Genomic DNA, 25,447 nt, shown 5'->3' on the forward strand with positions numbered 1-25,447 from the left:
CTTTTAAAAAGAGTTGGGGTATTTAAAAAGGAACATTTCTATACTTTTATTTATAAAACAATATGTGAACATTGCAGGATTTTCAATAACAGAAAAACTGTGGAGAACAAAAATCACTATACACACACTCCTCACTTATTGACTATACCCTTATCTGACATTTTGCATTTATGACTTTGAAAAATTTCTCAGGTAATGCCTTCAACAGTACAGTCTCCATGTGGAACTGTGGCTGGCCCAGGGCACCCTCTGTGGACCACTCCAAATGATATATCAGAAGCCCTGGAAATGACTGGGCCACACGAAGGATGGTAGCTGACTGGCTGTGAGACACCTTCTTCCATTCGCTCGTGACATCTCAGTCTGGCCACAGAGGGTGTGGGGTGACGTGGGACAAAATGAAGTTGTGGGCAGCCAAGAAAAGGGCATGCAAAGGCCTGAGGTGCCAGGGAAATGGAAAGGGGGTGGCAAGAAGGGAGAGAGGAAGGAGGACTGTGCAGGGCCACAGGGTCAGGGTAGACGGAGGACAAGTGGGTCCCCCACACAGGGCATGTGACAGGAGGCAGCAGGTGGTGAGCAACATCCAAGTGCCACCACCACCCCAACCCTCATGGGCTCTATGATGGTGGAGAAGGCAGGTGGGGAAGGAGGACCCACTGTGTCATGTGCATCCCTACATGCACTGGGGACACCTGAAGGGCAGTGAACAACTGGAGGGGGTTACACTGGTTGTGCTGGGGGCACCTGATGGGTGATGAGTGATGAAAAGAGGACACAGGGCATGGCACTCTGAATCTCATGTAATGCCTATTTCATATAAAGACTTGGTCTTTGAACCTAACTATGTAGATAAGTGGGAGCTCTGGTAGCATAGTGGCTAAGGCACTTGACTGCTCACCAGATGGCTGGCGGTTCAAACCCATCAGCCACTCCTCGGAAGGAAGGTTGGGCAATCCTACTTCCGTAGTGATACTGCCTCAGAAACCCAAGGAGGGGTCACTATGAGTCAGGGCTGACTCGACGGCACATAACAACAACAACAACATGTAGATAAGTGAGGAGTGAGAGTACTCCCCAGACCAGTGCTAGCCACTAGTTGTTAGTTCTTTGCAATAAAAATAATTGATCCTTCAGAGGAGTAGGTTTGAACCACCAACCTTCTGGTTAGCAGTCAAATGCCTTAGGTACTATGCCACCAGAGCTCCCAGAGAAGCATAATACTTAGTTATTTTAAATAAAATATTATTTATTTATTTAATAATTCAATAATACTTATTCAGAGTTAACCATATGCCAAGAATTGGGGATATGATAAGAAGCTGAACATCCATGGTTCATGGAACATGTTTCTTACTAGGAGAGACAGGTAGCAAAGAATCAAATGAATGAAAAATCAAGATGCACAGAGAAGGAGATACAAACCATGAGAGGATAATAAAATAGAAGCTGGTTCATATGCTGTGGAAATAAGGTGTTAAAGTTTGTGAAAATTGGAATCCATCTATTGGGTTCTCTGGAAAAGGGATGGGATTTACTCATATTTCTGGGAAGTAGCATCATACCAATAGATAAATAGATAGAGCAATAGAGAGATAGATAGGTGCCCTCAGGTTGATTCCAATTCATGGTGACCTTATGCACAACAGAACAAAAGATTGTCTGGTCCTGCAACATCTTCACAATCACTGGCATGTCCAAGTCCATCGTTGTGTCTACTGTGCCAATCCATTTCATTGAGGGTCTCCCATTCCCTCATTAGCCCTCAACGTCACCAAACATGCTGTCCTCTTCTAGTGATTGGTCCTTCCTGATTATGTATCCAAAGCAAACGAGTAACACAATGTTCTGTTGTGATCCCTAAGGTTTTCATTGCCTCATTTTCAAAAGTAGGTCACCAGGCTTTTCTCTCTAGTCTAACTTAGTCTGGAAACTCTGCTGACACCTGTCCACCATGGGTGACCCTGCTGGTATTTGAAATACTGATGATGTAGTTTTCAGCATCATAGTAACATGCAAGACATCACAGCATGGCAAACTCACAGACAGGTGGTGGGTCATGCCAATAGAATTGCAATATTCCCTACAAGATAGCCTAGACTCTTTGTGCCTTAGACATCTTTGATGCACAACTTGTGTATATTTCTGTGGGAAATCCTTCTGGCCCATGAAGTCATGACCAAATGCCTAGTCTTGATTTCACAAGAGTGTTGTCCATAGGTTTATAGAAACTTTAGTCCTGCAGGAAATCAGGTGGCCTCTTGCCATTTCATTTGTATTGGCTTCACAAGTTACCGACATTGTGCTTTTTTGGGGAGCAAGGCATATCTCATCTTTTGTCTTGGTGCTCTTCTGGCTGAAACAATAGTTTTATCCATCCTTTCTTCATAATCAAGCACCAACTGGAGATCTGCTCTATTTGGCACATTGTGTTAGATGAGATACAGACATACAGGAGAAATAGAAGAATTTGTTGGTGAAAGTGACATGTACATATAAGATGGCAGTTTATAAAGACCCCTCAAGTTTGGAATTGTACTAAAATACACCACTTGTCTGTCAGTTTATTGTACTGTGGTGGCTTGCGTGTTGCTGTGAAGCTGCAGGCTATACCACCAGGATTTCAAATACCAGCAGAGTCACCCATGGTGAACAGGTTTCAGCAGAGCTTCCAGACTAAGACAGACTCAGAAGAAGGAAGGGAACAACCACTTCTCAAAGAAATGGCCAGTGCAAACCTTGTGAACAGCAATGAAACCCTGTCTGCTATAGCACTGGAAAACTTTCATGAGGCTGGCACAGGACGGGCACTGTTTCGTCCCATTGTACACAGGATCAGTGTGAGTTGGAGCCAACTCGACGGCACCCAACAACAACACACTAACAGGATGTAGAGTGAGTCTCTGAGCATTGAAATGAGGATTAGCAGATTGGTGAATGTTTGATGTAACTGCCACAGAAATCAATTAAAATTAAAATGAGAATGAAATACCAGTTGCTCATAAGACTTGATTCCAATCAGAACCACTGCTTTTATTCTTGATTTATTGCCCACTCTGTTTTGATTTTGGCTCTGTAAGTGTGGGCATTGTTCATTTATGTGACAGATTCAGAATAGACAAATGGAAAACTCCAGAGAGGAGAAAAAGAGCTTGAGCAGCAGGCTGACATTTGGAAATAAAGTGTTTATCACAGAAGACTCTGTATCCTCTCAGCCCTCCATCTGAATCACTAACTTATGTGTGTTAAGAGCATTAGTTGTTGTTAGCTGTCATCAAGCCAGCCCCTGACTAATGGCGACCCCATGCACAACAGAATGAAATGCAGTCTGGTCTGTCACCATCGCTATGATCAGTTACAGATTGGGTCATTGGGATCCATAGGTTTGCACTGGTAGATTTTCAGAAGTAGGTCTCTAGACCTTTCATCCTAGTCCATCTTAATCTGGAAACTCTGCTGAAGCCTGTTGAACATCATAGCGACACACAGGCCACCACTGACAGACAGGTGGTGGCTGACCATGTGGTATATTGGTCAGTAATTGAACCCGGGTCTTCCACATGGAAGGCAGAAACTCTACGACTGAGTAGAGGATGTTTACTCTTTCCTTACTTTCCACTTCCTTTTCAGAAATGTAAGCAACAGTGGACAGTTGGTAAGACTCTTCTGCAGCTTCAGGCCAGTGTCTTGGTTAGGCCAGAGGTGGAGGTATTTATAAAACATCTTAGAACCACAGTCTCACTCTTTTATTCCATGTTTATTGTTCCCTTGTTATAAATGAGATAATCGGTTAGGTATCATGCATGATACAAAATGTTTAAGACAACCTCAGTTCTCAAAGAGTTTATACATAAGTGGGTGAGGAGAAATAGGGATATAAATAGCCCCATTCTTCAGCCAGAGAGTCAGAGAGATCTTAAAACCTCTCAGTGCTTTCTATAGCTCATAGGATGAAGACACAAATCCTTATCACGTTGTCTAGTCTCTATCTGCCTGAACAGCTGCACAATCTTCTGTGCTGTAGCCATGGTCTTTGCTAATCACTTCCTCTCTTTGGTTGGAAAATTCTATATGCAACTCACATGGATGCATGCTTTCACTCAGATGCACCCATCACATCATTGGAGAGGCTGTCCTGTATCTCCCCTGACAAGTTCAAAGCTCTCTCAGCACATTGGGTCTCTCCTTCCTGTGCTTATCACGTTTGCAATGTCACATCACTTTAGGGGAGATCTATTGGAGTAATGTCTGTGTCTTCAACTACACTGTGTGCGTCATAGAAGGGCAGGAACTGTGCCTGCTTTGCCCATTATTTTTCCCAATACCTAGTATGGACTGAGCATATTACACACTTTAAAAGGTTGTTGAATGATTGGATGGATGGATGAAAACATGAATGCTTGAATAAAAAGGAGAAGTTCAAGTAAAATACCATACAAGATGAAAGAAGGGAGGCAGCATTTACCGTACACCTGCAGGATGCTTTGTGCTTAACACTAGAGGGCTAAGAAAAGGTTCCAGGGAAGAGGCATCATGTGAGTTGGATCTTGAAGGATGTTTGAATTTGGCCATGTATAGTTTAGAGGTGAAGGTTTGAGCGAAGGTAGGTTAGTAGGAAAGTTCAGAGTGTAGATGGAGAAAAATAAGCAATTATTTAGGCTGTATTTTTAAAACTTCCATCATATACACTTTGTTCCAAAACTTAAGGGAATTATTAAATAAAGAGAGAACTTCTCAAAATGGAAATAGGCTTTTTTGAATGGAGAGTCATTTACATTTGGCACATATATATGTGTATATGTGTGTGTATATGTACATGTATGTGTGTGTGTACATACACATATACACACAAACATTTTTTTATGTCATGATTTAGCAATTCACACAGTTTATTTGTAACCCATATTGAATTATTCCCCACCTTCATTCTCCTCTGAACTTGGGTCATTTGAATGATATGAAATGCAATAGAGTTTAGTTAAAAAACCTCTGACTTTGATATTCCATATTTTCAAATTAAAATCTAGCCGAATACATTACAGATGTGAAGTGTGGACAATCCCAGCTTTCCGAGCCTCACTTTTTCGTTTGTAAAATGGAAGGAACAATATCTCCTGCACAAGGTTTGTAATAATAATAATAAAAACACTTTGTCAATGATATATACCTACCTTAAACCCTCACACATGTGTACAGAAGAAATATTCAAAGATCATATACTAGAAGGTGAGATAGCACATTTATGAGATGCATAACACATGTAATTTTTTCCTTAAGAATCTCTTGTATTTTCTAAAATTTCTTCAATGAATATGTATTTCTTTCATAATAAAAAGTTGCAATTAAAAAACACCCTTGTGAATGCTAAAGCATTCACAAAGAAAAATCGCTATACAGCTGTACACTTTTGTTGTTAGTGTTCAGATTCTCTTGTTTAGAGTGTATGTTATACACTCCCCCCGCCACACACACCCCACCTCTAAACCTGGCTTATAAGCTCCTTGGGAGAAAGAGGCTTTGCTTCTACTTATTCAGTTGTTATTTCCCCCAGAATATCTGGCCTAATATTGTGCCCACAGCAGGTGCATAGTGAATGCATGGTGAAATGAATAAGTGTTACATAAAAATCTCTTTGCAAAACCACTTTGGAGACGCAGCTGCAGGAGCAGGCAGCAGCACTCGGTTTGGCTGCCATGCCTGCTCTCGGGCAGGTGGGTCCCTCGGGCTTCCCTGGCAGGCACATGGCTGCCCTGGTTACTGCCTTCATTTCCTCCCAGCTCAGTGCTCAGGGTGGTTCTTGGGAAAGGGCAGCTGAATGCTTAAAAAATAGAAGAGTTTCCCGAAGGCATTTCCTCCAGTCTGACTTGACCTACATTAAAGAAACTAGGTGCTATTGAGTCAATTCCAACTCATAGCAAGCCCATGTATTTCAGACTAGAGTGTGCTCCACAGAGTTTTTAATGGCTGTGATCTTTTGGAGGTAGATTGTCAGGCCTTTCCTCCAAGGCACCTCTAGGATTCAAACCAGCAACCTTTCAATTAGTGGTCAAGTGCTTAATGTTTGCTGCACCCAGATCACTCTTTTATTTATCTGTGAACAGTTGGACCATTTATTATTAATTTCTTCATATATAACAGTATCAGTTTCTGATTGCTGCTATAAAAAATTACCACAAATTTAGTGGCTTAAAGCCACTGCTTTATCCTATAGTTCTGGGGGTCAGAAATCTGAACTAGGTCTACAGGGCTGTGGCCTTCGGGAGGCGCCAGAGGACAACCTGCTCTCTTGGCTTTTCCAGTTTTTAAAGGCTGCCTCACTCCAGCCTCTACTTCTGTCATCACATCTCTTTCTCTGCCGCTCCTGTTTCCCCTTTTCATTTACAGAACACTTTGTGATTACATTAAACCCACTTGAATAACCGATTCAGACTACTCTCACCATCTCAAGATCCTTAACTTAATCACACTGCAAAGTCCCTTTTACCACAGGAGATAATGTATTCACAGGTTCCAAGGATTAGGACATTGACATCTTTGGGGGACATTATTTAGTCTACCATAATGACCTACTTGTCACTACCACTCCTATGAGTTCTTATTTAAAACCTAGGAAAAGATTCCATATGTGTTCCAGGTGTAGACATGAAGTCATGGTATTTATCCTTCTTACTCTCATTTTCTGTTTTGTTCAGAACCACATAGACTTACAGTTTGATTTCTATAGCCTCAGTTTCCGGAAACATCTATTTTCAGGGAAAAGAATTTTAGGACATGATGTTCCCCATCATTGATGTGTTGGCCAATAATGGCTCACTCACCTCTTTCTGCTTCTTGCCTCGCAGAGCCACGTTGTTGATGCTGTTGCTCTCCCGGAGGGAGTCCACGGTGTCTCCGTAGAGCAGCTTGATAGCTCTGACTAGTCGTGCACAGGAGCGGCTGTGGTGCAGGTAGCAGTGTGGGTGGCAGTAGTCAACATGGGTACAGATGAAGCTTTGCTGATTGCACAGCAAGATCATGACCTGGAACACAGGCATCATAGAGACTCAAGCAGGCAACCAGCACACAGACAGACAATATTTCTGTGGGGTGGAGATGGAAAGTCAGAATGTAACTTTTTCCTTGATGGGGCTTGAAATCACAGTGATTCAGTAATTCCCAAGAGAGAACAAAGAGTGACAAGTGTTTATCCACTTAACCTCTTTTTTTTTTTTTTACCATGAATTAATACTTGATAAAAGGATCTCTTTGAAACAATAAAAGATTAACTGATCATCAAGAATCAAAACAAAAATTGTTGAGTGTAGGGTTTCCAAGTATTTCAAATGGAGGTTAAAAACACATCCCCCTGCCACACACCAACTTCCTATGTTGTGGAAAGATACAGATGGAAGAATCTAAACTGAGAAGTTCTGTCCCAGAGAACCTGACTGGCCTTTGGCAGCTGTGGTATGCATTTATCTCCAGCCCATTTATATGGGACTTGAAAACGTTTCTGCATCTTCCACCCTGGCATATAACCTTCAAATGGGACTTGAACCCCACTGTAGAGCCTTGTTTTCTTTCTCTGCATATTGATATTTTCTCTGTCTTTTCGTCCACTCTAGTCCTGTCCTTGTGAATCGATCTGACTCAAATCCTAGGTTTCTCAATTAGAATTCCAGAGGAGAATTCAGTTTATTTGAAAGATACGAGTTTATAACTTCTTAAGTGGCTTTCCTAAAAACACAGTAGCCTTTCAGTAGACAGAGATGCAAGACCTGTCAACTATGCATGCAGTAATCTCCTGAATGCCTCCATTCTTCTTGAAACTGGTTCCTACTCCCACACCTAACCTGTGTGAGACTGTGTGGCAGACTGGATAGACAACACAAGGCAAGGCCCATCATACCTGTCAGACAGGTGGCCCCACATTTCCTTAGGACAGTGACGTTTTGCTTAATCCAAGACAACAAAAACAAAAACAACAACAATCAACTCTATACCTCTTTAATCAACTTTAAATCAAACTCAGCTACCAATACTTTGTACTTTTCAAAGTTTTCAACAAATATAAGTGCAGTTTGAACTGAAGATCTCAGATATTCCCATTTATAATGTGTAAGGCAGACACATTTCAGAACTATAGGGATTCCCTTCTTCTCAAACCTGAGTGATCAAGAAAACCACCAAAGGACAAATAAACAAACACAAAAAATGAACTGATTACTAAACTTTGCCTCAGGAAATTCTGACTTGGTAGTTCTGGGAGTGGTGATGGAGGCGGCCTAGAAATCTATAATTTTAAAACATTGCCCAGCAATTGGGCAGACATATCTCTATGACGGTCATCAATGATACCTGCCTCTGGTATTTATGCCTATTTTTAACCTCTGCCCATTGAGTATGGGTTGGCCTAGTAAACTGTTTCTAATAAACAGAACATGGCAAAGGTGATGGGATGTCACTTTCATGGTTGCATAAGATAGTGACTTTTGCCTTGCCAACAGACTTTTTCCCTTGCTGGTGTTGATGAAGCAGGTTGCCATGTTGGAGAGGTCTACATGGGAAGAAAATGAAAGTGTCATGTGGCCAGTAGCCAGATAGGAACTGAAACCCTCAGTCCAATGGCCCTTGAGGAACTGAAATATTACCAGCAACCTCATGAGTTTGGAAGCAAATTCTTCCCCAGTCAAGACCATATGGGACCCCAGCTCTAGCTGATATCTTGATTGCAGCCTTGTGAGAGATCCTGAAGCTAAGGACTCAACTATGTTCAGATTCTTGACCCAAAGAAACTGTGAGATAATAAATGTGCATTATTTACAGCTGCTGAGTTTGTGAAAATTTGTTACACAGTGATAGATAATATCTTCCTCTTCCAATTACAAAGAAGTAGTTTATTGCTACTGTTGATCAACCAGGAGAGGCAGGTAAAATACATGAAATAAATGCATAAGATAGCCAGTAAGGTAGTCAGGACATCAAGAGTTGTGATGATGAGATGAGACATTGAGGTGTGCACAGTGTGAGCATATGTTACACTCCTTCCTCCTGAAGCATTTGCTACTTCTTTGATATAAGTGGGCCATGAAGCCAGGCAGAGCTTTAGGTAATCTTGAAATAAAGACTTGAAAATAAAAGTTAGCGTTCAAGATTGCCAAAGGAGGGAGGAGTTGAGTGCAAGATCCAGAAGAGAAGGAAGGTTCTGTGAGGGCAAACTGACACTGCGTGACAGTTTTCCCTTGTAGGCATTGGCTGACTCTGTGGCACAGAACAAGAGGCTAAGAAGCCAAATAGAAACTAACTGACAAGCAGTGGAAATTTTGGGGAATTTCACTTAAGGCGTAGTGGGAGCTTTGGTGGCATAGTGCCCAAGGCATTTGACTGCTAACCAGAAGGCTGGCAGTTCAAACCCACCAGCCACTCTTCGGAAGGAACGTTGGGCAATCTACTTCCATAGAAGACACCACCTCGGAAGCCCAAGAAGGGGTCGCTGTGAGTCAGGTTCGACTAGATGGCAATGTGTTTGGTTTGGTTTATAGAAACAAAAATTGGAATTCCTGGACCATAAAGAATGAGGAGCTCTAGGACACATTCCAGACTCTAACTGGGAACCTCGGAAGGTTTCATCCTAGAAGGTATATGTGTGGGGGAACCAGAAACAGCCCAAGTCCCAAATCAGCTTGGTCCCTGATTGGACTGAGATGATCTGTGTCTTAGTCTGCCAGAGTAATGTGAATCCTCTCTGGAGAGTGATAACAACTGGAGCTGCTAAAGCTTTCATCCACCATGGCTAGTAGTTAATAAAGTTTCTAGGCATATTGATGGGAGCTCTGGTAGCATAGTGGCTAAGACACTTGCCTGCTAACCAGATGGCTGGCGGTTCAAACCCACCAGCCACTCCTCGGAATGAAGGTTGGGCAATCCTACTTCCATAGTGATACTGCCTCGGAAACCCAAGGAGGGGTCACTATGAGTCGGGTTTGACTCGACAGCACATGACAACAACAACAACAGGCATATTGATGGGCAAAACCAGGAAAAGTAACAACTGATTCAAACTTAAAGGTGACCAGTACATTGGAGATCAGCCACGGACTTTAAAATAATTATGACTAATTGTGAGTAAGTCATAATAGAAATTTAAAAATATTTTAATTAAATATTTTGATATATCATATGACATATGATATGAACATGTGGTATAACAGACCCTGTGTGGCACAGCTACAGTTGTTCCTGGAGGGCGTTTGTTGGTTTACATGAATATGCTGGAGAAGTGGCTATAAGTCTAGGTATCAGTCTCAAGAAGATAGGGAAAATAAAAAAACAAAGCCCAGAGAACATAGAAGGAAACAATAAATATAATAGCAGAAATTAATGAAATAAAAATCAAACATTCAAAAAACAACAAAAGCAAAAGCTGATTCTTTGAAAAGACTAATACAATTGATAAACTCTTAATAAAAACCAAACCAAACTCACTGCCATTGAGTCAAACTCCTATCAAGACTGATCAAAAAAGAGGGAAAGAAGACATAACATACCAGTTTCAGAAATGATAAAGAGCACAACACTATCAACCTTACAGAGCTTAAACTAATTTAAGAGGATATTAGAAAGAACTTCTTTTGCAAATAAATTTGAATATTCAGGTTAAATGAATATAGTCCTAGAAAAAAAATCTATTTACCTGAACTATTTAATAAGAAACAGAAAATCTGAATAGTTTGCTAGATATGTTACATCAATTGAGTCTGTAATGAAGAAACTTACAAAGAAATTTTTAGCCTTCATCAGTTAATTCTGAACATTTAAACAAGAAATAATATCAGTCTTACACAAACACTTCCAGAGTGTTTGTGTGTGAAGAACCACACAAAAAACTAAAAAGCATTATTAAGGGAAGTTAAAAAGAACCTAAATAGAGGCACATTAATGAATGGAGTGATAGACCATTTTGTAAATGTAAGATTCAATATTATAAAGATGTCAGCTCCTCCCCAAACTGATCTGCTTTGGAAGCTTTTATGGAAATTAATAAGCTGGTTCTTAATGGAAGTAAAAAAAGCCAAGAATAGACAAGGCAATCACGAAGAAGAGAAGGCAGACTTACACTTATAGAGGAAGCTTTGGTGGTACAGTGGTTAAAGCATTCAGTTGCTAACCAAAAGTTTGGCAGTTCAAACCCATGAGTTGCTCCGTGGGAGAAAGATGAAGCAGTCTAGCTCCATAAAGAAGTACAGCCCTGGAAACCCTATATGGCAGTTCTACTCTGTCCTATTGGGTTACTGTGAGACAGAATGGACTCAATGGCAATGGGGTTATACTTATATAAGAAAATTGTAAAGCTATGGTAGTTATGGGGAGTTCTGGTATTGTAGTGCCTAAGGCACTTGACTGCTAACCAGAAGGCTGGCGGTTCAAACCCACCAGCCACTCCTTGGAAGGAAGATGGGGCAATCTACTTCCATAGTGTTACTGCCTCGGAAACCAAAGAGGGGTCACTGTGAGTCGGGTCTGACTCGATGGCACATAACAACAACAACAACAACAAAATGGTAGTATGACAGTGTGGTATTAAGACTGGACAAACAGACCAACTGAGTAAAACACATCCACTCATATATGGTAACATGGCTTTATAATAAAGGTAAATCTTCAGTGCTGTGGGAAAAGGATGACCTTTCAATAAATGGTGCTGGGTCAATTTGATACTCATATGGAAAAAATATTCTTGCCCTTACTTCACACCATACATGAAAATCATTTCCAGATCTTAATATGAAAGGTAAAATACGACTTTTAGGAGGTAAGAAAGGAAACACTTTGAGGTAGACAAAAGATTTCTGAAATAACACTAATCATAAAGTAAAAGATTGATATATTGGACTATACTAAAATTCAGCACTTCTGTTTATCAACAGACAAGAAGAAGATGATTCAACTGAAAAATGGTTAAAGTTCTGAACAGACACTTCCAAAAAACAAGATATGCAAATGCCGATAAACATATAAAAAGGTGCTCAACCTCATTAGTCATGAATGCAAAGAAATGCAGATAGAAATCATGAGATAGCCCTATGTACCTGTCACAATAGCTAACATTAATGACTGACATTACTAAGTTCTGGGGACTATGTGAAATATAGAATTTTTACAGACTGAATTGGAATTCAGAACTGCCAAAGGAGGGAGGAATTGAGAGGTCAAGATCTGAAGAGCAGGCAAACATAAAGTGAGACTGACACTCAGTGACTGTTATTCCTGAAGATGAAATACATTTCCCTAGGAAATTGATAGTATCTGTTAAAGCTGACCAGCCACATACTCCATGACCCAGGAGTTCCACTCGTATATTCATTCCCTAAAGAAATGACTGCATATGTGCATCAAAAACATGTATAGGAATGTTATAGCAAACATATTCACAGTAGGCCAAACTGGAAACAATCCCAAATCAATACAATGATAGTTTATTCATACAATGTAATGCTATACAACTGGAATGAATGAGCAACTACCACTCAGAACAAAACTGATGACTCTCACCAACAACATTGAGTGAAGGGACTCAGGCACGACAGGGTATGTAGTATATGATGCCAATTATATGCATTTCAAAAGCAGAGAAAATTAATCTATGGTGTTAGATGTTAGAGCGACGGTCATTTGGGGGGAGGATAATTGACGGGTAGAGGGCCTGTGCAGGGCTTCTAAGATGCTGATAATGTTCTTCATAACCTGGTGGTGGCTACACAGGTGTGTCTCTTTGTGAAACTTTATTGAACTGCACACATAGGTTTTATACTTTTTTCAATAGGGAGCTCTGGTAGTGTAGTGCCTAAGGGCCTAAGGCACTTGACTACTTACCAGAGGCTGATGGTTCAAACCCACCAGCCACTCCTCGGAAGGAAGGTTGGGCAATCTACTTCCCTAGTGATACTGCCTCAGAAACCCAAGAAGGGGTCACTATGAGTCGGGTCCTACTTGACGGCACATAACAACAACAACAGGTCAGACTAAACTGAAACATTTACTTTAAAAATAAATGCCTCAGGGATTGTCATGATCAGCCGGTTCTGGGAATTCCATGGAGAAGGTACAGGTCTCTATGAACAGCACTGTATACCCTGAGGTCATGAACCAACTAGTCCTTATCTGCCGCTACCATGAGGGTGGATGGTGACAGTCCACATCTAAGATCAACAGTGGTAAAGAGGTAATGTGCCAGTTGTGGGCCTAAGATTATTCCCTTACATTTCTTCTTACTCTTTCCTCATGCCCAGCTCACACCCTAAACTCCAGCCTATTTCTGCAGTTTCCTTGGGATCTTCTCCTGCCTGCGTCCTCTGGATAGCCTTTGTGGGGTGATCCTCATCATTCTGGCATTCCCTTGTCCCAGCCTGTAGTTGATCTAATGCAGTCCCAGGACTGACAATGTGCTCTTGCTCTCAGCATTCATGGTAACCTGTATAATACTGACTGTGGTATCTAGCCTGTGCAACTCATGCTGTCATATCCACCAACCTGACCTGGTCCCTCATAACTTTCCCTGACTTATGGTGACCCACAAACTAGTCCTAACCTAAGACACTGTTAGATAAGCTATAATTAAACAGAATACCAGTATCAGTGCGTGTTGAGTGATTCTGACGATATAAGTACATTTTGGAAACTAAATTGGACTGATGGATTTAATATAATCTTTGCTCCTTCCTTCACAGATTTCCCCCAATATCAAAAGAAACTGATCTCAGAGCTCTTTCTGAGATTCCTACTTACATGAAGCCATGACATGTTTCTGTGGTAATTTTCCTCTGTGCCGGCGTTACTCATCCCCTCTGGCTCAATGCTGGGCTCACTTGCACTCCAAGGACTCCCTTCTTTAAAAGAAAAATACCAAGAAAGTTTGTATTGTTCAGTCCCGCAGGAGAATATGTTGGTATGGTATAGTTGTCCATGCTTTTGAATCCTAGGGCAGACTACCATGGCCCAGTGGGTAATAGGGCACAACATTGACTTTATTGGAGGATATTAAAAGAAGCTGTTCCCTTCACCACCAGCTGAACTGGCAATTACAAAGACATTTATGATCTCTGTTATGGTGGCTTCTGTTTTGAGACATGGGAGCAGAGAAAAAACAGTCAAGTCCTCGAATTGCTGTGATAAGCAGGTTGTTGGTTGAGTGTGACCAAAGCTACCACAGACTGACCAGACCTTACAGGTGCAGTTAAGTAGGAAGCCCACCCAACCTGCAGGGGCCACACGGCTTGCTGCTCCCTCCACAGTGGCTGCTCTGAACACCACCAGGCTTTGCTATCAGGACTATTTAAGAAACGGACAGGCACCTCAGAACACCATGGGGATTTGGAAACAATTGTGTCTGATGGTGGCCAAGCCTTGTGCCCACACTCTTCTCTGTGGGAAAGTATGTGGGAGATATCTCTCAGGAATTCACTACTTAGAATACTGCCTGGCAAAGCCTTGCCCTCAAATCTAAAAGCCTCGATGAGCCTGTTTCTATGACTAAACAATGTCTCTAGCCTGGCTGTTTTGACTCAACTGGTCAGTTTAGTTTAATTGATCAATTGAAATAATTAATTGAGATGATTTCCCCCAAAATTGACTGATGATATTAATACAGCTTCAGACTTACTACAATGGAACTCACAGGTTTTTTTTTTTTTTTTTAACCAATATCTCCTTAAACAAGAAAGTGAATCTTAACTAATGCAAAAATTAGCTTTTTTCAAAGGTGAGGGTGGATGAGTGAGGAAACATTTTCTAGTTTAAACTATTTTTGACTAGATATACTCGATTCTGTTTCAGCAGACTCAATAATTTCCCCACATTTACTGGCTGACTTTTACTGACTGAAGGGAGAACTTTCTATTTTGCCTTTCACATAGGATTGGAATGACAAAGAGAATGTGCTTTGACTTTTATCTGACACTGAATTCTAGGCAGCTGGTAAGTTCTACTTGAATGCCCACTTCATCTTTTTCTTGTCTGTCAGGATGCTAAACAGGGGCCCGCAGGACTGACACATTTTGGGATCTGGAATCTCTTTGGATTCTATAGTAGCCATACATTGTCTAAAAAGATGCAGCTTGATCTCATTCTCAGGTGTTTAACACACTTCATAAATATCTCATAATGTAGCTTTAGAGCATCCCGTCAGCGTAGGCAACGGGTATTTATAATTATTCCTATTAAACAGTTGGGCCAAACAAAGGCCCTGACAAGTTCAATGCCTTGGGGAAGGTCGCCAGTTGTCAGTCTTGACCTTCTTCACTTTCTAATATGTTTGTTGCTTTTACTACTAAATAGAGGTTTTACGATACAGAGGAACTTGAGCTAGCTATTCCCTAAAGGAGTTTTTTACATCTTACTTTAGTTTTGATCCATGCACTGGATTTCAAGAACTGTGCTTGTCAAATTAAAGTCCTTCCTTTCCCTAATACATATTCTATGTACTCGCTACTCAATGTACTCTATGTACTTGCTACTCAATGTGTGGTTCTCAAACCAGCATAAACACTCTTCCCAGGAAGCCTGTTAAAATGCAGACTCGTAGGCCCACACTCTAGGCTTCCTGAACCAGAATCAGCACTTGAACAAGACTCCCAGGTCACCTCGTGCACACTGAGGCCCGAGCAGCCCTCCGCTATGGCTAGTCTGGCCTTGGGTAAACAGTCATCTCGCCTAAGCCTCTGCCCTTCATCTGTTTATGCATTGGGAGACGGACCTCAGCTGTGTCAGGACTTGGGCCCTGCCTTCCTACCCCCCACGTCCCTGCGCACCCCACTCCTCTATGTTACCTAGGTCAGTGACAGTGTCCCTGCTCTGGCACAGCTGCAGCTCCTCAGCCTCAGACTCTGAGTCCTGCCGTGATAACTTGCTGCTCTTTAAGCTGCCGACTCGGAGAATGCTGGACAAGGAACCCCCCTTCTTCACCTGGAAACTGCGGGTTCCTTTAATCTGGAGCAGGCGGGAACCTCCTATCCTGATCTTCCTGCTGGGAACTGTATTAAAAGAATAAAATAGGGCTTTTTCCCCCTTGGTTTTCCCCACCCAATAGATCCAAGCTCTCCCCGACTGGTTCCTGATCAGCCTCCTCTCTGTTGGCCTGGATGAGCAGCATTTCTGGACAAGGAGCTTCTCCCAAGCCTCCAGTACTGCAGGCTTCACTAGGCAGGCACCAGGCTGGGTCCACCCGGAAAGGCTGGTGCAGCTTCTTTCTTGGAGACATAACTCATCGGTGCTAGGAACAACCTGATCTCTCCCTGGCCCAGGGTTCACAAGCATGAGTGTACTCTTGAAGTGGCATTATGAAGGACTGTTAGCACATTTACACAACATCATTGCTCTATTCAGCAGAACCATAAACCACCGTTTGCTTTTGTTTTTCTTTTGAGATGGGACTTAGAGTATTCTGCAAGCCGCCATGTAAACTCCTTCATTTTGGAATACCTCATTAAGAAATAAAAACAAGAACTGCGTCTCCCTCCAACAGTCAGCAATGGATTCCATTCTGGCTCCTCAGCAAAGACACTAAAGGATCTGTTTTCACTGGGGTGCTTTGGGTGAACATGAATATGAAATGGTTCCATTTGCATTGCACCTAGTGATTTCATAGCCTCCTCCTCTCAGTCAAGTCTGGATGAGATGAGAGTCCAAATGGGTTGCAACACCCTGAGCCAACCTTATATTCTCTGTGTACCAAAAAGAACATGCATTACTCATCTCCTATTGTTCTGGAAGAAACAGTCATCAGTGAGGAAAATAAAAGGATAAAAAGAAATATGTTTAAACTTGAGACCTGCTTTATTTATTTTTTTATCAAAAACATTCTTACTTCCCATAGTCATATATACCTCTTCTTCATTATTTATTCTTTTGTGTGGAAGATTTGGTGTTGTCACACATTGATTTTATAAGGGTAGGATAAAGAAAGTTTTCAAGGCTTAAAGTCCATGATCAGGATGGGGCCATTTTTATAAGGAGTCGTTTTCAAAACATGAACAAAATGTCTTACTAATTATTGAAGGTACAGTCATTAGTTTTCTTAAAAGTCCCAAATAGGAAGACTGCACTTTGATTTCAGGGTTGTCACTCACAGGGAGTTATTATGTGTCTGTGATATAACTTGCATAGTTTTCAAAAAAATGTGAATTAAATGGATGCATTTAGTGCCATAGAAAGGAGCCCAAAAGAATTCCTATTGAATAATGTGCGATGCTTGCTCTCTGATTTACTCTTTTCATTGAGAGAGACTAAAATTACCACCACACAGCTGGTGAGGGCCTGATGGAGTTCCCTGAACACACTTAGATAGAATCCATGCAAGTATTTCCTGCAGCACGGTTGGATAAATTCCACATGGACTATCAACCATAATGTTCTATATTTATTATACTGCAAAACTCACCCAACTGTTTTTTTTCAATATTATTTTTAGGCTTAATTGAGGCTTTGATGACCTACCTGAAATATGTTTCATACAGAATATAATTATCTTTTTTTTTTTTTTTAATGACTACTGATACAATACCATGTTTGGATTGGAAAATAGAGAAAAAAAATTAGGGAGTTTCTAGCATTCTTACAGAGGCACATTCTAGCACTGTTTGCAGGATTTCACACTTTCCAGCCTACAAATGCAGTAAGGTAACTCCAAATTGATATGATCTGAAATAAATTTAATTTTGAGAAATTTTTCTCCCTTTAAAGATAATTGGAAACAACATAATTGGCAACATCAAAAATAAGACCTCAGAATTCTGGCCTTGGTTATTCAAAAGGACATGGTAGTTAGAATTTAGATTTGCATGTTAGTTAGATTTTAATTGCATGTTAGAAAACATGAGTTGAGATTGGAAAGCATTGAATTTTACCCTCTCCTCTCTATGACAATAAGAACCAGTATTAAAGTGAGACAAATTCATCTAAGGTGGATAGAACATCCCTTTTCCCTTTCTCTTATTCTATATTGAATCCATTAGTAAGTACTACTGGATCTACACTTCAAAATATTTTAAAAGCCCTGTCACTTTTCCTCTGGACTAATGTAACTACCTAAGTGCTTCCTATTCCCAACTCCCATCACTAAAGTCATGTTGAAAATATACACATCACTTTTCTGGTCAAAACCTGCCCAAACTCTCCAATGCATTTAAAATAGAATTAAAATACTAACCATGGCTTTTTTGTTGTTGTTTGCCATCCAGTGGATGCCAACTCACGGTGACCCATGTGTGTCACAGTACACTGTGCTCCTCAGGGTTTTCAAGGCCGTGACCTTTTGGAAGCAGATCACCAGGCCTGTCTTCCCAGGTGCCCCTGGGTGAATTTGAACTGCCAACCTTTCAGTACCAGTTGATTACTTAACCATTCATACCACCCAGGGATTCACCATGTCTATTGTTGATGTCAGGTGCCTTTAAGTTAATTTTGACTCAAAGCAATCCCGTGTGACAGAGTGGAACTCTCCCAGAGGGTTTTCAGGCTGTGGTCTTTATGGGAGCTGACCACCAGGTCTTTCCTACAGAGCCACTGGGTGATTTGAACTGCCAACCTTTCTGTTAGCAGCCACATGCTTAATGGTTGTGCCACTGTTAGATTCTATTTATCTGCTCTCTGCCTAACTTTCTGACCTCATCTCTGACCACTCTTCCCCAACGGATTCTGTTACACCCAACTGATTTTGTTGTTCTTCTTGCTTTTCTTCACATGCACCAAGTTCTTTCCTGCATCTGAGCCTTGCTCTTGCTGTTGCCTCCATTTGGAAAACTCCTCCTTCAGGACTTTGTAGGACTGCCTCCTTCACATCATGCAAGTCTCTGCTCAATGTCGTCACCTATGACCACTGCCCTTCCCACTCTAGGTCACTACTGATTCTCTGACCCTAAGTTGTTTTCCTGTGTACCATTTTACCTGAAAATCTAGTATTTTATGTTTCTTAATATTATGTTATTATTTGTTAATATAAACTAAGATATATGTAGGGAATTTTCCTTTTTCTTTGCCATGTTCTAGGTGCCTAAACAGTGCCTGGCCACAGTTAAGTGCTCTTCTTGGTGTCTGTATTTTGGAATAATTATCTAATTTGTATTTGGAAAATGAAAAAATGATTTGACAGACCTTGCTTGGGATGTTTTAGGCAGATGTTTTTAGTTCCAAGGATTATTCCATGTTAGTTTTCCTTTGTAGAATCTGAATTGTGCTAAGGTTGTTTTTCAAGAGCTGACATTTGTAGCTACTATAAAAACAGATGGTATGAAAATGTTAATAATCTAAATTAGTATGGTCCCTATGGTCCCCATTTGAACATTGGATGTAGTAAATGGTATCAGCTTGTTAAATGGATTAATGAATATTCAGGAATATTCTGGAAGATTCTTGCCACTTTGGTAAAGGACATTTCATTGGGTACTTTCTCATTTTATTTGCAGTTTCAGTCCTTTGCTCTTCATTAATTAAACAAATTTTATGTATTAACATAACCATTCTGCGAGGAGAAAAAAGTTTGAACAGTGAAATAATTTACATAATTGATAACTATGAAATAAAAATGTTCTTAAAAATAATCTAATATGTAACTTTTCAAAATGGTGCAGAATCTACTCTGCTCAAGTTGAACCATGTCAGCATTAGGAATTTTTCTTTCAGTCACTTTGAACAATAATTAATAATAACTTCAAATGGGGCAGGAGAAAGAAAGAAAAAATTGCCTTCTAGATTAATATTCTTTTGGAGACATATTTCAAAGATGGTAATTTCTTATCATATATAGTTATCCTCTGAAGTCATAATAGTTGAAAAAATATTGATCTGATACATTTTGATACTCAGAAATTACTCAAGACCTAGCTTATCCATCCTTAATTTTAATACTACTTACATGTTTTGTGGCCCTGGTTGTGCAATGGTTAATCACTTAGCTGGTAACCAGAAGGTCAGCACTTAGAACCCACCAGCAGCATCATGGGAAAAAGATGTGGCAATCTGCTTCTGTAAAGACTGTTGTTGTTGTTGTTATGTGCCGTCGAGTTGGACCTGACTCATAGAGACCCCTCTTTGGGTTTCCAAGGCAGTATCACTACGGAAGTAGATTGCCCCATCTTCCTTCCGAGGAGTGACTGGTGGGTTTGAACCGCCAGCCTTCTGCTTAGCAGTCAAGTGCCTTAGGCACTATGCTACCAGAGCTCCTCTGTAAAGATAACAGCCTTGGAAATCCTATGGGAGGAGTTCTACTCTGTCATTTGGGGTCGCTATGAATCGAAATCGACTCCACAACAATAGGTTGGTTTGGTTTTTATTTGCATGTTTAAAATGCCATAACAACAATCTGACCTTGAAATATTCAAAATTTTCCTAGTATATGTCCATTTCTCACGAGATTTTAAAGATTCTATGTTTCCTCTATATACAGGTATCCCTTCATTCATTAAGTTATTGAACATTTATTGAGTCTTTAGGACACTAAAAAAGACTTCAATGGATAACATAGTCTTTGTTGTTAAAATGTGTTGATGTTCTTATAATCAAAATTCACTAGTAAAACATCTAAAGGCAGTGGAGTTTAAGAAATAAAGTCAGATAGTGAAGCTGACAGTTTAAAGGACCGTCTAGAGAGGAACTTAAAACTCTGCCATCTTTGCTTTAGTTCTATTGTAATAAGGATTTTCTATGTGAGTTTTAATGTATATGTTAATGGTACAGAAAAATAACAATGACAACAATTATTTATTGGGCACTAGATACTATGCACTAGTTATCTAATTTATGCTTTACTTGTTTTGACTCTTTTAAAGCTTTGAACATTATAGTGCAATAGGTGTTACTAACCTAATTACAGAAAACTACACGTCAGAGGCTACGAAACTCAGACAAGATTGCACAACTAGTTTTGTTTTTCACCCATTTTAAGTTGCACATTTTTTTCACATTTTAACATATCTGAAATTGAGATTCATCTTAATAATTCATGACATCTTTGGATCACTAGTGCCAGGTAGTAGTGATACATTTGTTATTGTTGTGCCTTTATGGACATCTAAAGAGCCAGTAAAAAAACTTGCAGAATGGGTGCCAGTGTCTAGGGATTAACCTAGCAACAAAATGGCAGTGGTGGGGGCCAGTGGGTGAGATGGCCGGATGGGTTCAGCAGCATCTCTGAAGCAGGGATTGATGGTCGGTTACCAAACCAAACCAAACCAAACCTACTGCCATCAAGTTGGATCCAACTCATACAGACCCCTCCTTGGGTTTCTGAGGTGGTATCACTACAGAAGTAGATTGCCCAACCTTCCTTCCAAGGAGTGGCTGGTGGGTTTGCACCACCAGCCTTCTGGTTAGCAGCCCAATACCTTAGGCACTATGCCATAATTGGCTAATGTAGCACAAATAGCTTTATTTTTCTTATAGACTTACTTAATAAACAATGTATCAGTACTATTCCGATGGCACAGAGGACAATATTGTATAGAAAAACATAGACATTCACAACTCTGAGTTTAAAAATCATTAAGAAAAGTTGAACTCTGCATTGAAGATGTATTAGAAAAACCTTAACCAATTAATTTTGTTTATACATTCCTCCCTCCCACCATTTGGCTGCACAAGAATGGTATATGGCAAAACAAACCAAAAGAAACAAACAAAATACCAAGCCCCCAAAACAAAACACTAAGTCTAATTATGTCTAAAAGTCTTTTTTCCATAAGAATAAAACACAAACCCTAAGTGAAGGATTGTGTCAGACTTGAATTGGAGTGTTCTTCCTTCTTATGTATGGTACATACAAAAATAGCTCATTTATAACGAGTGTCATCTTGGCTTTGATGGACTATGGAGAGTAGTGGAGCTAGAATTAGAAGTCGAGCCTTTCTGACTACGAGTCCACACCACTAACTGGCCTGGCTTTCTACCTCACTGAGACTACACAGTACTGTACTCAGGCAAGAATTTTGGCCTTTGGCCACAGAGTTGGGGCACAGAGTTCCATAGTGTAGACTCCATACCAAATATCCTCTGAGAAGCACTGAAACATGACATCATCCTGCTGTTCCATACCTTTCTTTTCCTCAACCCCAGCATCTGATTTGAGGGTGTGGCTGCTGCTGTGGAGGGAATCTTTCGAGTCTTCATTTTCATCCAGGACCCCAGCAAAGCTGATCTTCCTCTCATATCTGTGCCGGTCCAGCTCAGGATCCAAACGAAGTCTGCAGCTCTCTAGATCCTGAAATGTCAGTGAGGAGCACGTAAATGCTAGCATCTCCCAGCACTGCACTGGTCTGGAGGCAAACCTCCCTCAATTTTGAATTACACCATACAGCAATTAATCAACCAAACTCCTATTTATTTAATGCTAATTTCTGAATTTGTGTGGCCTCTAGAAAATGGAAAAGGGCAGGGAAACACATTCTCTCCTAAAGCCCCCAGAGAGAAGCACGTCCTTGCTGATTCCTTGTTTAGCCCAGTGAGACTCATGTCACACTTTGGACCATGAAAACTGTAAGATAATAAATGTGTGCTGGGATAAGCCACTAAATTTGCGGTAATTTCTACAGCAGAAGTAGAAAATGAATGCGTAGAGGATGTATGAGGTAAGTCTTGAGGATAAAGTTGCTCAGCAAACATTGAGGAGAGGTAGCTCAAGCTTATGAAACCATACATGTGAGGGTCAGACTCAAAATTATGTTTTTGGGGAATTCTCTACTCTCTCTAAAACCAAAAAACCAAGCTCACTGCTGTCGAGTCAGATCTGACTCATAGTGACCCCTCCCTAGGTTTCTGAGGCAGTATCACTATGGAAGTAGATTGCCCAATCTTCCCTCCTTGGAGTGGCTGATAGGTTTGAACCACCAGCCTTCTGGTTAGCAGTCAAAGGCCTTAGGCAGTATGCCACCAGAGCTCCCCTATTCCCCTAAGGAAGACAGATATAAAAGGGGTTCCATCATTATCTTCTGATGGGAGAAGAAGCCCATAAGCTGAAGTAAGCCTTGGAGAGTGTAATTATTTAGTAGGACTTTGGCCTGTGAGGCCTCAAATGGAACATTTGAGCGCTCTTGGGAACTCTGGTGATGTAAGGCCTAAGACATTTGACTTCTAACCAGAAGCCTGGCGATTCAAATCCACCAGCCACTCCTCGGAAGGAAGATTGGGCAATCTACTTCCAAAGAGATACTGCCTTGGAAACCCAAGGAGGAGTTGCTATGAGTTGGAACTGACTCGACATCAGTGACTTTGTTTTTTGGTTTTGTAGAGATTTGCAAATGCTGTTGTTGTTGTTGTTATGTGCCGTCGAGTCAGCCCCAACTCATAGCGACTTCTCCTTGGGTTTCCGAGGCAGTATCACTATGGAGAAGATTGTATTAATTATTAATCTAAGAAGCACTTTTGTTGTTGTTGTTGTTATGTGCCGTCGAGTCAGCCCTGACTCATAGCGACCCCTCCTTGGATTTCCGAGGCAGTATCACTACAGAAGTAGGATTACCCAACCTTTCTTCCGAGGAGTGGCTGGTGGTTTGAACTGCCAGCCTTCTGGTTAGCAGTCAAGTGCCTTAGGCACTATGCTACCAGAGCTCCTTAGAGAACCTAAAAAATGAAAAGGTAGAAATTGCTAACTTTATTCTAATACAATAATTTTTCTAATTAAAACATAATAAGTCCTCAGAATCATGTTTCCAATATCTAGAAACCAAATAGAAAAACCAACAAAAACAAACAAACAATAACAATTTGCACTAAGATTAAAATCTTATGCTTTTAATTGTTCTCAATATAATGAAATTCTACTCTTCATTCTGTTTCTTTTTTCTCTTTGGATTAAGAACAGGGGTTACACTTTGAATCTCAGAAATTTTTTTCATATCTAGGAAAATGAAGTACCTAAATGGAATTTATTTTAACCTTGTCAAAAATATTCTAGGAACATAATTGCTTCCCTGAAATTAGTACCTGTTAGGAAAAAAGTAATCTAATATCTTTCCCATTTTGGCAGCGAAATTTAATTAGAGAAATTTCTTCATTGGAACAAAAAAAATATATAACAATACTCATTCTCAAAAGGTGCTCTGGTGACATAGTGCCTAAGGCATTTGACTGCAAACCAGAGGCTAGCAGTTGAAATCCACCAGCCACTCCTCAGAAGGAAGGTTGGGCAATCTACTTCTGTAGTGATACTCCCTTGGAAACCCAAGGAAGGGTCGCTATTTCTTTTATCTGCTTGTCAAAATTTCAAGTATCTTTCAGAGTTACATTTAAAAGTAACCTCTTCCTGGAGGGTTCCTTAGTTTTTCCAGCACTTTCTTTGGATAGCTATGGCTATTTTGTCTTGGGAGCTCTGGTGGCATAGAGACTAAGGTATTTGACTGCTAACCAGAAGGCTGGCAGTTCAAACCCACCATCTACTCTGCAGAAGGAAGAGAGCCACTCTTATAAATATAAGAGGGAATGCTTCCAGAAATGGTTTTCTATGTGTTCAGTTTCATGTTACAATATATTCATTTCTGCATCGTCCCCTTCACCCCTACAACCATTACATCACCTTGCACATCATCTGCTCCAATAGATACTATAAACTATATCTTGGTATATGTGAATAGTTTTTTGCTTCTTTTTTTTCTTTTTTAACTTCAGGAATATCTGCATTCAGCAGTATATATTTATAACCTGATTTGTTAAGTCCCACTAGTTCAGTTGGTACAGTCTCTAGAATAAGCTTGCACAGAAGCATCCAATAAGCTGCTTTTCCTAATGATTGAATGTAATCACTTAGAGACCTTCCTATGACCTTTCTCTTTTATTATTGTGGACTAATCTATGCATTGGATGGGCCTGATTAGTTTTCATTGCATGTTGCTTAGTCATTAATCTATTGGCTGCACTAAATCAATTGAATTCGACTGAATCAAAGAATTCATTTTACTATGAATTCTTAAACACATAAAATTCTTCCAAAAATATTTCTTTATTGTTCTCAAGTTTGGAAACTATTATTTACAGAAAATGTGAATATCATGCTCTTAAGTGATAAATCTCATAAAAAGTAGTTTGTTTCCTTTTTCAGACATAATTTACTTAGAGTGTTTATAAAAAGAGCAAATAAAAACGTTGACAGAAATTGTTTCATTGAAATGAAAACACACTAGTTAAGTTACATCTAGGGATCTATGTGGGGAAAACTATTAAGTTAGCAAAAATATATTGTTAGCAACTTTTTAATACCTTTTGAAAGAACTTTTCCTTTTATCCTTATTTCCTACCAACCAATGATCTCCTGTGACTTCCTGGCCAGAACTGAGAAGAACTGTGGTTAATATAAATTAACTCTTATTTTAATTAATGCTCTATTTTTCCTAAACTGTATTTATTTTGTTGTTGCTGAGAATATACACAGCAAAACATACAGCCATTCAACATTTTCTGTGTATGTGATTTAGTGACATTGATTATATTCTTC

General features: G+C 40.2%; 1 protein-coding gene across 1 annotated transcript in view; it reads right to left on the minus strand.

The window, feature by feature from the left end:
* Positions 1 to 25,447, minus strand: part of UNC80 (unc-80 homolog, NALCN channel complex subunit) — a 282,090-nt gene that overhangs the window by 102,565 nt on the left and 154,078 nt on the right. The window contains exons 26-29 of the mRNA XM_042782808.1: positions 22,057 to 22,222; positions 15,801 to 16,004; positions 13,762 to 13,862; positions 6,816 to 7,016 (exon numbers count right to left, since the gene is read on the minus strand). Coding sequence (XP_042638742.1) covers positions 6,816 to 7,016; positions 13,762 to 13,862; positions 15,801 to 16,004; positions 22,057 to 22,222 — 672 coding nt within the window. The remainder of the gene's footprint in view (positions 1 to 6,815; positions 7,017 to 13,761; positions 13,863 to 15,800; positions 16,005 to 22,056; positions 22,223 to 25,447) is intronic.

This window comes from Orycteropus afer, unplaced genomic scaffold (assembly GCF_000298275.1).
Source record: "Orycteropus afer afer isolate SDZICR_OR568_19922 unplaced genomic scaffold, OryAfe1.0 scaffold00002, whole genome shotgun sequence".
NCBI lineage: Eukaryota > Metazoa > Chordata > Mammalia > Tubulidentata > Orycteropodidae > Orycteropus > Orycteropus afer.